The sequence below is a fragment of the Peromyscus eremicus genome, chromosome 4 (genome assembly GCF_949786415.1).
Source record: "Peromyscus eremicus chromosome 4, PerEre_H2_v1, whole genome shotgun sequence".
Classification (NCBI taxonomy): domain Eukaryota; kingdom Metazoa; phylum Chordata; class Mammalia; order Rodentia; family Cricetidae; genus Peromyscus; species Peromyscus eremicus.
In genome coordinates this window covers 12,405,227-12,418,595 of record NC_081419.1, presented here as the reverse complement: position 1 = coordinate 12,418,595, position 13,369 = coordinate 12,405,227, and the positions used below count along the sequence as shown (strand labels likewise).

Here is a 13,369-nt window from a genome sequence, read left to right as displayed (position 1 = left end):
TGCAGGAGCCTGATGCTCCAGTGCCCTGGAAAGAATGTGAGGGTCACAGGTCAATGCTGATACTACGCAGCTGGTGTCTTCCCATCCTCTCCCATGGAGGCCAGTGGTGATATATTGTGTAACCTAATAAACTTGCCTGAGGATCAGAGGATAGAGCTAGCCACTAGATTAGACATAGAGGCCAGACAGTGGTGGCACACACCCTTAATCCTATCACTGTGAGTTCAAGGCCACACTGAAAACAGAGCCAGGCAGTGCTGGCACACACCTTTAATCCCAGTACTGGGAAGCACACATGCCTTTAATCCCAGGAAGTGACAGCAGGGCAGAGAAAGGTATATAAGGCGTGAGGAAACAGGAAATAAAGCAGTTCAGCTGAGACCCTTTCAGGTGAAGACTCGAGAGAATTTCAAAGGATTCATGGAGTTGGTGAGGTAAGAGGTGGTGGCTGTGGCTTGCTCTGCTTCTCTGATCTTTCAGCTTTAATCCCAATATCTGGCTTTGGGTTTTTTATTAAAAGATCATCTAAGATTTGAACAACAGATGCCTGGCTGAGCAGCCCTCCCTGTCCAGGGACTCTTGGCCCCCAGGTGCTCACCTTACTCTCTCTGCAGGACCAGCGGAACAAGGCAGCCCGTGGGGAGGGTTCTAGGCACATGCTGTGTGCCTCCCAGCCTGGCCCTGCTGCTGTATCCCTCCCCTCCATTTAGAAGAGTTGTAGAGGGCAGGCTGGACTCTTAGAGCCAGAGCCCAGGTGGGCAGGGGGTACCTTGTTTTCCCCTAAGCTCCCTCTGGCCTAGAGAGTTAGTGGGTTGCTACTGTTTTCCTCAACTGAAAAATGGGACAATAATCTCAGCCCACAGGGCTACTGTCGAGGTCCCATGTCTGAGCACATGCCTGTACACAGTAGGTGCCTAATGTGTGCATGCTTTTCCTTTATGTTTTATAGGGGCTAAACTTGAGTGCCCTAGGAGGTAGGGTCACAGTGAGGCCACTTGGACTTGTGGCCCTGAACTCACCTGTACCTTCTTTAGGGCCACCGTTCTCCTGTCCAGCAGGCAGGTGGCCTTGTAAACCTCACTGAACTGTCCTCGGCCAATCTTCTTCTCAATCTGGAAGTCTGCCAGTGAGCAGCGAAAAGACACGGTGTTGGGGTGCCTCTGTAGGAGACAGGGGGTGGGTGATCAGTTAGGCTGAAGTAGAAAGACTGGAACTAGATGGCTGGGGCCTCTAGGACCCCAGGACCCAAACAATACCGTCTAAGCAAAGAAGGGATTTCTCTTGCCATCCCCCAAAACGGGCCTGGTAAGTAGAATGTGTGACAAACGTCGGAAAAAGACGGGCAGGACACTGTTAGCTGCTCCCCATGAGGTAAGGCCAGCTTCAGATGTGCCGCTTACAACCGAGCTTCTTTGGACGGCTTGCGCCCATCAAAGTCACACAAAGAAGGGACTTTGTGGAGACTGCAGAGCCAACACTGAAAGCCATGATGGAACAGAGGGACCTGCCAGGCCATGCTCACGCTGCCTCCTTCCCTCTGCAAGGTCAATGCTGGGCTGACCTTGACTCTGAAATCCTGAGGCACACATGGAAGGTGGTTTGGAGAGATCCCTGCCTGCAGACTTGAGCAGGAGGAAGATGATTCTGCTGGGTAAGCACTTTAGGAACTGCCGGTACCCTACCTACCCACCCAATGGTGACTTAAGAGGACCAGCTTCCCCGAGCACTCTACATGCCTGTCATGGCACAGCTGCCACCCCACTGCTCCCGCACCGCTGGGAAGTGAGGACTAGTGGGGTGTGGCAGTGTCGGCCCCAACTCTGCTCTTCCTCCAAGGAGTGAGTCTGCCTTGCCAACTGCAGAAGCAAGCGGAAGTCACGCTTAGAAAGAACCAAGGTGGCTCTTGGGGAGAGAAGCACCTGCAGAGGGGACAACGTGCTTCTGCTGCACATTAGATACCTACTGTGTGCTACTTGGGGGCTGCTTTGAACTCCTGAGAGCCCAAGGAAGGACTCTTCCTCCAGACCTAGGCCTGGCCAGTAGAGCAGATTCCTTGCCAGATCTGGGCCTGTGCTGCTGGGGGTCCTGGGGTGAGGCCCTCCTCTCTTGGGCCTCAGCATTCCCCTGGTACAATGAAGGATGGTGAAGGGTGAGCATCAAGGCTACTTGCTCGCTAGGGTAGGTGGGTGGACTGCTGGCTGAAGGCCCCAGTGACACTCTGCCCAGCTGGAGAGGCCACATTGCCCAATTCTGCTGTGGCTCCCAAGTCTAATGGGCGGGTGTGAGTTGGTAGTTGTGGGGTCAGGGGTGAAAACCACAGTGAGGCCGAGGTTCTAATTCACATCTGCATATGGATGACCCAGATTTGCATTTCCTGTTGCAGCCCATTCATCCCAGTTAGAGAAATAGTTTACTGTAGTGAAGCTTGGGTACTGCTGTGCACTGGGGGCATGTCCAGTGCACTGGGGTGGGAGACTGCCAGCAAACTGCTGGGCAGGGTGCTCCTGGGGCAGCCTCTGCTCAGGTGTGGGGCATCTCAGGACACAAAGGCTCTTGAGCATTAGAGTCCTGACTCTGATTTAATTCGGGGGTAGGGTTGTAGATAGAGTCTTCTCACCCTCTGGCTAGGTCTGTGTTGTCCTGCCTTGTCGGGCCTGTTTCCCAACTCAGGGTACCCTCAGCACGGTCCAGTTTGCCGAGCACCTGAGTAACCCTGAGTCTGTCATCCATTCACTAGGGCTGCACTGGGGGCTGCTGGTAGGGATGACACAATGGGAAGTCATTCCTGGCCCCTTAGAGCTGGGGTGGCCCTCAGTTGTCCCTCCAACGCAGAGGAGAGAGCCGAGGTCCAGGGCTATGAGGAGGCAGGCTGCTGATCCTGCAACAATCGCCCACATACTGCTTCCTAGCACAGTGACCCCAAGGAGAAGGCCTGAGCCACAGAGGGAGGATGGTGTGGATCAAGAGGAGGAGGACGATGGAGCAGTCTCCGAGAGTCTGACTACAGACAGCAGGAGGGACCTGCTGTATGAGTCAAGGAGACAGCTGAGGTCCATGGCAACTGTCCCCAGCTGCATCCTTCCTAGAAAAGTCACTGGTTTTCTGAGGCCCAGGCAGGACATACAGGGAACAATGGGAGAGGCCCCCCTAGCAGACTGATCCTACCCCAGAAAGCCAGAGAAACCCAGGCTTTCTTTCCCAAGTCAGATCAAATTAGGCCACAAATACTCCCCCCCAACCCCTTTGCTAATTTGAGTTTAAAATGTTTGAACCACAATATGCTTTGGCCATTGAAAAACCCTTTTCTCCGTATGCTCACTCCCTAAACAGGAGCATAAAATTACATGTTAGAAGGATAAAAATGCATTCGCCCAATTAATTTTCTGAAATCTCATTAAAAAATTTAGCCTGACTAAGTCAGACTTCTGACCTGAATTTTAATCATCTTTACACTGGACGGGCCTCTTCTCCCTCATACTGGTGATGCATCATTAATTTTAAGGCAACTGTTTCTATGATTTTAAGAAGCACACTTCATCAGCATGACATTTCCTGTAAACGAATTTCACCTTTAAAGACATCTGACACCATGTGTATAGGGAACTTACAAGGGACTGGGTTTCTATAAAGCGAAATGTTTTAAATATGTGTTGCACAAAAGGGCTCGATTTACAAAGAGTCCACATTGTCAGACAGGGCAAGGCCAGCCTCGCTCAGCAGAGTGGCCCATTTCAAACCCAAAGCCAACCTTCATTGTCACTACCCCAGAGCACTGGCTGCTTCTCCTCTGAGGCAGAAGAACTCAGTGATCATACTGTTAGCACGATTCGTCACTACCATCCTCCTATCTTAGAAGTCTACCAGAGGCTTCACGGACCATCAGCGCACAGAAACACTAAGGAATTGCTTGTAGCATAGAGACATTCTGACAGGCACTAAAATCCAAACTGTGGTTCCCCTCCACAGGATGATCCTGGTACCCTAGTGAGATGGCAACTGAGAGCACCTCCAGGCAAAGGATAAAAGATGAAGACTGAAGGTTCTCCACCTCCATGCCAGGACAGTTGGCATTTCCCTGTGGGCACTGCTCTGCTCCATTGTTACCTCCACGGGCCTTAAGCCTCAGCCATAAGGGATCTTTATAAAACCCACAACGGGCTCCTCCTTTGCTATGGGCTCAATTCAAGTGACCAAGCACCAGTTCTCTGCTCTTGGCTGAAGAGGTAGGGGTGTGGTGTGTGTGTGTGTGTGTGTGTGTGTGTGTGTGTGTGTGTGTGTGTAACCAGCTTGGCCTGCCTACAGGTCTGGGGTCTATAAATAATCTCTCTGTCCTGTCTGACTCCTGGTCATCCTCTGGACAGAACCAGCTCCCCTCTTCTCTGTTCTTCCCCAAGCCCTGAAGTGCTCTCCTTTTTATCTGTTTATAGAGGGCTCCACAGTAGGCTGCGAGCCCCAAAGGCCAGTTCTCAGATAAAGGTCTGAAACAACCATTTTCTAAATTTACAAGCAAAGCCAACACTCTTCAATTTTGTGTGTGTGTGTGTGTGTGTGTGTGTGCACACGCACACGTGTGCACACGTGCACATGGAAAGAAGAGGTCAATGTCCACTGTCTTCAATCATTCTCCACTTTACTTTTGAGACAGGGTCTTTCACTGAAGCCAGAACTCACCAAATTCGGCGAGGCTGGATAGTCAGTGAGCCCCGGACACCCACATGTCTCCCACTTTACTGGTGCTGGGTTACAGAAGTGTACCACTTTCATGTGGATGCTAAACATCTAAACTCGGATCATGCTTGAATGGCAAGCCCTCCACTGACTGGGCCACTTCCCAGCTCCTTGGGTTTCAATAGCCATTAATACTTGATCATTAAAGCTTAGCCATTGGCGGTGGTGGCGCATGCCTTTAATCCCAGCACCCGGGAGGCAGAGGCAGGCGGATCTCTGAGTTTGGGGCTAGTCTGGTCTACAGAGCGAGATCCAGGACAGGCACCAACACTACAAAGAGAAACCCTGTCTCAAAAAAATGAAAAAACAACAACAAACAAACAAACAAACTTAACCATCCACCATCTGTGGTGGTACTGTGTTCCCCAAAATATTGTGTACCCTAATAAACTTATCTGGGGTCAGAGAACAGAAAAGCCACTAGATACTTGGGATAGGCAGTGGTAGCACACGCCTTTAATCCTAGCATTCCAGAGGCAGAAATCCATGTGTTCAAGGATACAGCCAGGCATGGTGACTCACGCCTTTAATCCCAGGGAGTGATGGTAGAAAGCAGAAAGGTATATAAGGCGTGAGGACCAGAAACTAGAGGCATTTGGCTGGTTAAGATTTTAGGTTTTGAGCAGCAGTTCAGCTGAGAGCCATTCGGATATGAGGACACAGAGGCTTCCAGTCTGAGGAAACAAGACCAGCTGAGAAGTTGGCCAGGTGAGGTTAGCTGTGGCTTGTTCTGTCTCTCTGACCATCCAGTGTTCACCCCAATACTTGGCTCTGGGTTTGTTTTATTAATAAGACTCTCTAAGATTCCTGCTACATCCATCACTTCTTTTTTGTTTTTTTTTTGGTTTCTTGAGACAGGGTTTCTCTGTGTAGCCCTGCCTGTCCTGGAACTCACTCTGTAGACCAGGCTGGCCTCGAACTCACAGAGATCCTCCTGCCTCTGCCTCCCGAGTGCTTCCATCATCAGTTCTTCGGGAAGGTTTACACACAGATTTGGGTCCGTGACACACACACCCATGAACAGCTGCCCCCAGGCCCCTGCAAAGTATGTACATGCCTCTCTCCAAACAGAAGTGAACTCAGCTTGCCCAAAGTAGGTTTCTGAAGACATGTTGGCAGGAGCTTCTCACATAAGAAACCTTCCCCCTTCTACACAATCTGCATCATTCTTTATGGGTTACCTCTTCTGAACTCTATATAGCATTCACTAGATCCCAGGTAAAGCCCAGCTTTCCTCCGTGTATGTGAACCTCACAGGCCCATGACATGGTACAGCAAGCAGACTTCCATGCATTCATGGCTCTCTCAGCTTCTGTAAAGCCACTGGCTTTGTGCCTGGAAGTAACAAAGCCATAGTGGATTGTTATGAGCTTCTGACCTTTCTGCCTCCAGAGGGTAGGTTAAACCGTGGGAGCTTTGGTTGTAAAAACTGCAATAATTTTTCAATTATAAAAATAAAGTCTACGCATGGCATTTTCTTGACAGCCATGGTGTTGGGTGCTATGCTAGAGTTAAAAGCACATCATGTCATTTAGACTTCACAGAAGTCTCAGGATGGAAGTGCCATCATTGTCCCCACTCTAAAGATGAGGAAGCTGAGGCCGAGGGGCATTATACCCAACCTTGGAGCAGGGGGAACCTCATTCAGGGTTCTAAGGATGGCCTGCTGGGATACATGCTTCCTGCCATAAAGGGACATGACTTCACTGTCCATTCCAAATGTTTTAGTATGCTGACACAGGAAAGGCTTGGCTGCCATGCTCCCCTGATGGGGTCGAAACCATAGACACTGTGAGAGGACAGAGGATGTGTCTGGCCAGTGCTACCCTGTTCCAGCCTGGAGTTTGCAAAGCATACTTGGCCATGCACCCCAAGTCTTCAAGCCTGGCCAGGTGCAGGTGGGACTGGGGCATCCTTGCCTGACAGCCACTGCCCAGAGCAGCCGACACTGAGTGATTGCATCTAATTACACTTAACTATGTCATCACCCACACCAACATGTGCGACAAGCTGCCGAGGACACTGTCACTGCTGCCTCCTCGCCTCACCTCACTCGAGAAATAATTACAGGCCCTCTCTCCTCTGCCAAATGAGCCTGTAATTAACCCTAATTGCCCAAAATGCAACTGGCTAATTCTGGGAGATTAATCAAGGGGGATTCAATTGTTAGTGAATGACTTAATGTGACAAATGGCTACATTACCTAAGCAGGCCCTGCTGCCCAGCCATCAGTATCATGTCCCGGCCCCAGCTCTGGAGCTGTGGCTCCCCCAGATTCTACCTGGAAATGGACTACTGCATCCCAGCCAACAACGAACACACAGCACAAATGGCACAGATGTCCTAGGACTGTACACACTCGCAGTCCGTGAGCTCACGTGGCGTGTGTGTGTGTGTGTGTGTGTGTGTGTGTGTGTGTGTGTGGTTCTGCAGTAGGACCCTCTCTTGGGCTGACACAGCCCTATGCCACAGATCACAACACAGCAAGACTGCAAGCATATATGAATTTAAACCCACTTGCCTCCCTGAGCAGGTGTCTATGCAGTGCATAATCCACACAACAGGTGACCCTTTAGTCCTCCACCAGGAACTAGGAGGTTCCTGGCCTTTGGGTGAAAAGCTGGCCCTGCCCACAGAGTCCAGAAAGATCTGGCCAGGCACCATGCCTGCTGCCCTCTAGGCCAATGCCTGCTGCTGTGGGATGCTCTGTATGCTGTGAATGTGTTGCTCTGATCGGTTGATAAATAAAAAGCTGATTGGCCAGTAGCCAGGCAGGAAGTATAGGCAGGATAAATAGACAAGGAGAATTCTGGGACGAGAAAGAATTCTGAGTCAAGAGACGCCAGCCCACCGTCCAGGGAGCAGCATGTAATGGCACACAGGTAAAGCCATGGAACACATGGCAACATATAGAGTAACAGAAACAGGCTGATTTAAGTGGAGAGCTAGTCAGTGGTAGGCCTGAGCTAAAGGCCAAGCAGTTTTAATTAATATAAGCCTCTGTGTGTTTACTTGGGTCTGAGCGGCTGCGGGGCCACAGAGACTGGATGGGACACAGAAAAACTCTAGTTACAGCCTGTCCCTTCCTCACAGACGTCCATCTGGCCCTCTCAGCTGCATCAGGTGTTTTGCTTGGGCTCTGGAGTCCTGCGGTCCTTTCTGTTGGTGTTTTTATGTTTCTATCCTTGGAGGCTGTGCACTCCCTGAGAGCTGACCTGGGCCTGCCTCACGCAGCCACATCCTAGGCAGTGCACTGCACACACAGGAAGTATTCTGAAATACAGATGTATTTTGCTGACACAATGGCACAAAGAATGCCTCTGTGCATGGGGCCAGAGATGTCCTCCATCTAGTCGGAAGGGAAGACCCCTGCAGGAATGAACAGCCCAAGGCCAGAGCCATGTGGGGGCGTGCACACAGGTGTGGGTCAAGGGCAGAACGTCTCTTCAGAGAGTAATATCCAACCTTGTGACTTGGAGGAAGACTGAGAAGGGCATTCTGTGTCAGGAAACAGAGTGGGCAAAGGCACCGAGTGTGCCTGGCACTCAGAGGCACCTTCAGAGCAGTACCAAAGGCAGCTGGGCCCTCTGAGACATCTAAATCCAGGTGAGGTGGGCACGGAGAGACCACCTCTAAACCATAAGACTGAAGATGGCTGAACACAGTTCAGACCAAATCAGAGGCTGACAGTGACCCAGGAACAGAAGAACTTTCTGCTCATCCATGAGTGTCTCCTTCCTTGCACAGACCTGCAGACATGGAGCTGCTCTTTAATGGAATCCAAGTATCTTTGAATTAAGCACAGGGCTTGAGGTACCCAGAAGCACTCAAGGAGATGTTCTGCATGGGCACACTATGCAGCTTCCTACAGGGAATGAGAGGTTGGTGAAGGACTCTCAGTGTGCCTGAGAGACAAGAGAACAGGCTTACCTGTGGGTCTGGAAGGGGCACAGGCCCCAGGGCGTGGCAGAGGTTGTTCGGATTCCCTCCGTGGGGCGCATGGCTGGGCTGTCCTGCCATCCTGCATGCCAGCCTCACAGGGTCACAGGCTGCAACAGAAAGTAAGGGTCTGTCACTTTCTCCTCCTGACCACCTGTTCCATTTTATAGATGGGCAAGCAGAGGGCACAGCTGTTACTCTGACCACTGTCACCAATTCACAAGTGACCCGTCTGGGACTCAACACTCCACGGGATACCTTCTCTCTATAATGTACTGCCTCAGTTGCTAGGACTGTCCATTGGAAGGGGGAAACTGAGGTACTCTGCAGGGAAAAGAGAACTGTTCACTCCAGGTCATACAGGAGGCCTGAAGTACTTATTTTCCTGCTGCTGTGATAAAACACCACAATGGAAAGCAATTTAGGAAGAAAGTTTATTTTGGCTTATGGTTCACATTGTTAGAGTTCATAATGGCAGGGACAGTGTGGGAGCAGACATCGTAGCCAGAGACAACATGGCAGCCAAGACAGGGAGCTGAGACCACAGCATGAAAAAGTAATTTCAAAGCCCACCTCCAGTGATGTCTTTCCTCCAGCAAAGATATACTAACTACCTCACCCTCCACACCAGCAGCACACCACCTGGGAACCAGGCGTCCAAACACCTGAGCCTATGTGGGACATTCTCATTCAAACCACCACGAGGCCCCAGATTCAACCCTGCACTGCCAGACACCGAAGCCTCATTTTTTTCCCTGCACCCTTTCAGTAAAGGACTGGTCTGTTCTGCTGTCCCCAACACCACCGCATAAAGGCAAGTGGGCAGTCTGAGTGGTCAGGAGAACAAAGCCAGACTCTCGCAGCACCTTCAGCAATGACCTCACATCCCCACCCCTGCTGGGCCCGTGTAGCAGACACGGCAACACTGGAGGGCCCAGGCTCTGTGGGTAGCTCTCATGTCCAGGGCTGAGCCGATAACGCTCCCACTATACACCCAGTCCTGAGCGAAAGGTCACTGGGTGTCCCCATTGTTACTTCTACTCCTGGTGCTAGAGGCAGCTTCCAGCTTCCCCACCACACAAGCCTCTCTGGGGCAAGGACCAACTCTGACGTGCATGGAAGCTTTCTGGCTGGGGGAATGACCTGCACTCAACCGCGTGCTCTTTTTGTGTGGGAAAGTCTACGTGCACCCCACAGTATGTCTTTAATACCTTCCATGCGCCAGGCCTGGGTTTGGGGTCCCACGAGGCACATACAGAGGCATCAGTGTAGCTCGGGTAGTTAAGAAAGCCCACAGCATCGACAGCCCCACCCTTTGTGTCCCAATCCCAACCTGAACTCCAGGGGTCTTGACCTAGGCCACTGAGCAGCTGTACTAGTCTCCAGAGAGCCAGAAGTTCCTATGATCACGGATGACCTTCCTAACATCTCCAGTGATGAGCACATGACCCCACAAGCTGGTCAGTCCTGCTGTGTCCGTGTAACCCACATTGCAGGGCCCTAGCTAAGAGATTGGTTGCACCAGCCCATTTTCTGACACTACACCAAAATGCCTGAGTCTGGGCAACTTTGTAAAGAAAAGTTTTACTGAGCTCACAGTTTTGGAGATCCAAGGGCTTAATGCCAGTGTCTGATCGGCTAACGTTACAGTGACGGGGACTCCTGTGAAAAGGGTAGATCACAAGGCCAGATAGGATGCCAGACAGTCATTCATTGGGGGTCAGACTTGAGCTTTTATAACAACTTAATCTCTTGAGAAAAGTCCTTCCTGGAGGCTGTGCCCCATGACCTAATGACCCCCCACTAAACCCTACCACCATCCCTCAACAGCAGTGAGACAGGAGCCAACACATTGCTACGGTTAGAACGGACAGCCTGCAGTTCTGGTCGGGCTGTAAGCCGCTCCCCGACCCTCGGAGACTGTTGCCGGCCACACCAGCCAGGAGCGTTTATAACTTCTGGGCACACCAAGGGCACCCAGCCCACTACAGCACATACCCTGGCCTCCAGCGCCAGCCCTCCTGTATCCCTGGGCAGTCCTTTGCCTTCAAGTGGCTGCAAATGTGCGTGTGGGGGGGACAAATCTGGGTGTGCACGCACAGGGCAGAGGGCCACAGTGGTGTCTTCATCAACATCTTTCCTCCTTGGAGACAGTCTCTCACTGACTCTACAGCTCACTGATTTGGCTACAGTCGCTGGCCCACTAGGCCCAGGGATTCTCCTTTCTGTCTCCTCAGCATGTGTTGCCACGCACAGCTTTGTATGTGTGTAGGAATTGAACTCAGGTTCTCGTGGATGTGCAGCAAGGACTTTCCCGACTAAGTTATCTCCCCAGCCCCTCCCTGCTCTTTGGGGCACTTTATATACTCTACAGCACATAAACTCAACAACAGAAGTGAGGTCACAGGGGACACAGGCAGACTGCAGAGACCCCTGCCAGCAAGGGCTTCTGCCGAGACAGCCATCCCTGGCCAGCACATTCATGTGGACTTCCGTCTGCGACATTAACCACCTTTGTTGTGGCTTGTCCTCACATGTGGAGATACACACAAGCAGTCTCTGACTGAGGGTACACGTGGCATCACGGCTGGGCCTCTCTCCCCCTGCACCCACCCACATAGGCCTCACAGTGATGCAGATGGGCCCAGATGCCCGCAGAACCCTTCCATCTTCCCACCATCTGGCTGAGCATCCTGTTGCAGCATCCCCCTCCCCAGGGTGACATGGTGGAGGAGCTGGGTACAAAAAGCCCCAGGATAAACAGATAAGCGCGGGGAAGCTTCCTCAGGCACTGCTGTTACTCAGGGGGAAAGCCTGTGACAACAAACTGGGTATGAGAGTGAGCCCGATGTAAAATGCGCATGAATTTGAAGATGAAGCCAGAGGCTCCTGCGGGCTTAGCAGCTGGTACAGGCAACACCCTCCACATCCCTCAGGGTGACATGTTCACCGTCCTCTGCCCTTAGGGGTACCTCTGGGAAAAAGTTGGAGAACTGTCTTCAGGAGAAGGTTCCATCTTTATCACAGAAGGCTCCAGAATGGGCCCACAGGCTGCCCTGTCCTGGCCATTCATGTATCTGTTCTCCTTCCTATGTGCCTGTCTGGACCCTGTCTCTGAATTCCCCTTCCCTCATCCTGCCTTGCCTAGCTCCAGCCCCTAGGTGTTTCGGGCCCCACAGGGTGGGTGGGTGGGTAGGGGAGGAGCTGTGTGTGAATCTGTACTTTCACTTACAAACTGGGACCCTGGGCAAATCTCACTGCGGAGCCTGGCTGCTGTTTGGGAAGGTCATGCCTCCTGGATCAGGCCTCCAAACAGCTCTGTGGATTCAAGGTGCCAGGAAGGGGCCCAAGCCATCTCAGAAATAACAGATAATGATGACGACAGTTGCATAGGCCCTTAATATGCCCTTCATCCCTGTAAACTTAATTCCACGAGATAGAGGCTGCAGTCATCCTACTGAAATGATGACACTGAGGACCAAGGAGGTTGAAAAGCATGCCTAGGTCACATGGATGAGCAGGGGGGCTAGGACTTGGACCTAAGGGGGCATCCTTTTTCTGAGGCTACCACACTGTCATCTTTTCCAGTGGCCCTCTGTAGAATGAGCCCTGTCTCCACTTAAGAGCAAAGTGGTGCCAGTGCACAAGTTTGGGGTTAGTAACCCTAGGGCCAGTGTCCACAAAGGGCCTTTCATTCAACAGAAGCTAATGGGCACTGCCCTCCAGGTCACACCCAGCTACTGTGCACACTGTCTCTTCTATCAAAGCCCCGGCATTAGTCAAGTGCTGACATTCAGTGCAGCCCCATGCACAGCCCACAAGTACCTGCCATGGTGTTCCTCAGGAGGACAGCCCAGCCTGACGAGAGGAACGTTCCAGGTGGAAAGATCTAGAAGGGAAAGAGAGAGGGCCCTTCTTTATGGGCCATGTTTCCCACTCATTCTCAAGGCTTTTGGGAAACTCATTTTATAGGTAGGGAAACTGAGGCTCAAAGCCCTTTGCCCAGCAAGCTACAGGTCCAGACTTCAGTAGTTCTCCTTCCAAGGCTTTGGTTGTCCCCAGGGAGTCTCCAAAGGGCAGGACTTGAAGAAACCTGCATTCTGTAACACCCCAGTGGAAACCAACCTCCTCACACCACACATTTCTACATAAAAACGGCTTCTTCCAGGGTCAGACGCAGGAAGGCTGCATGCAGCAAAGGGCATCTGGGGGGAGACAGAGTGCAGGGACAGACCAGAGGAACATGCAGTGAGTATCATGGGGAGTCTTTGAGCCCTCTGACCCTGGGGATTCCAGGATCCCCAGCCCCTGCCAAGCTGCAGCCCAATGAAGCAGTGACTGCCAAGCCCAAGCCAGGGGCCAAAAATCTGTGGAATGTAACTCAGAGTCACAGCCTCGCTGAGTCATCTCAGACCACCTCTCCTCTCCAGGGAGCAAGCGCCTATGCTCTGAGGCGCTGAGCCATGCACATGTGGCCTCTCATCTAGGCTCTTTGCTTTCATGTGAAGAAAAACAAAAAGCTGTCATGTATCTACCAGGCAGCCAGAGATGAACCTGGAACAACCTAGGGCTCAGGAGGGGTCTGCGGGAGAGCTGGATGGCTGAGTTCAAATGCTATCTCATTTCTCTATAACCAGCACCTCAGTTTCCACACCTGGGAAATGGGTGAACCATCAGATGGACCTCTGGGAGTATCTAGGTG

At 51.8% G+C, this 13,369-nt stretch overlaps 1 protein-coding gene across 2 annotated transcripts in view; it reads right to left on the bottom strand.

The window, feature by feature from the left end:
• Positions 1–13,369, bottom strand: part of Nek6 (NIMA related kinase 6) — a 77,817-nt gene that overhangs the window by 28,192 nt on the left and 36,256 nt on the right. The window contains exons 1-3 of one of the 2 annotated variants that reach the window (XM_059260219.1): positions 12,493–12,578; positions 8,659–8,777; positions 1,020–1,160 (exon numbers count right to left, since the gene is read on the bottom strand). In XM_059260219.1, coding sequence (XP_059116202.1) covers positions 1,020–1,160; positions 8,659–8,777; positions 12,493–12,499 — 267 coding nt within the window. In that variant the 5' untranslated portion in view covers positions 12,500–12,578. Of the gene's footprint in view, positions 1–1,019; positions 1,161–8,658; positions 8,778–12,492; positions 12,579–13,369 lie in introns of those variants that run through there. The other variant, XM_059260220.1, reaches the window with a different exon arrangement.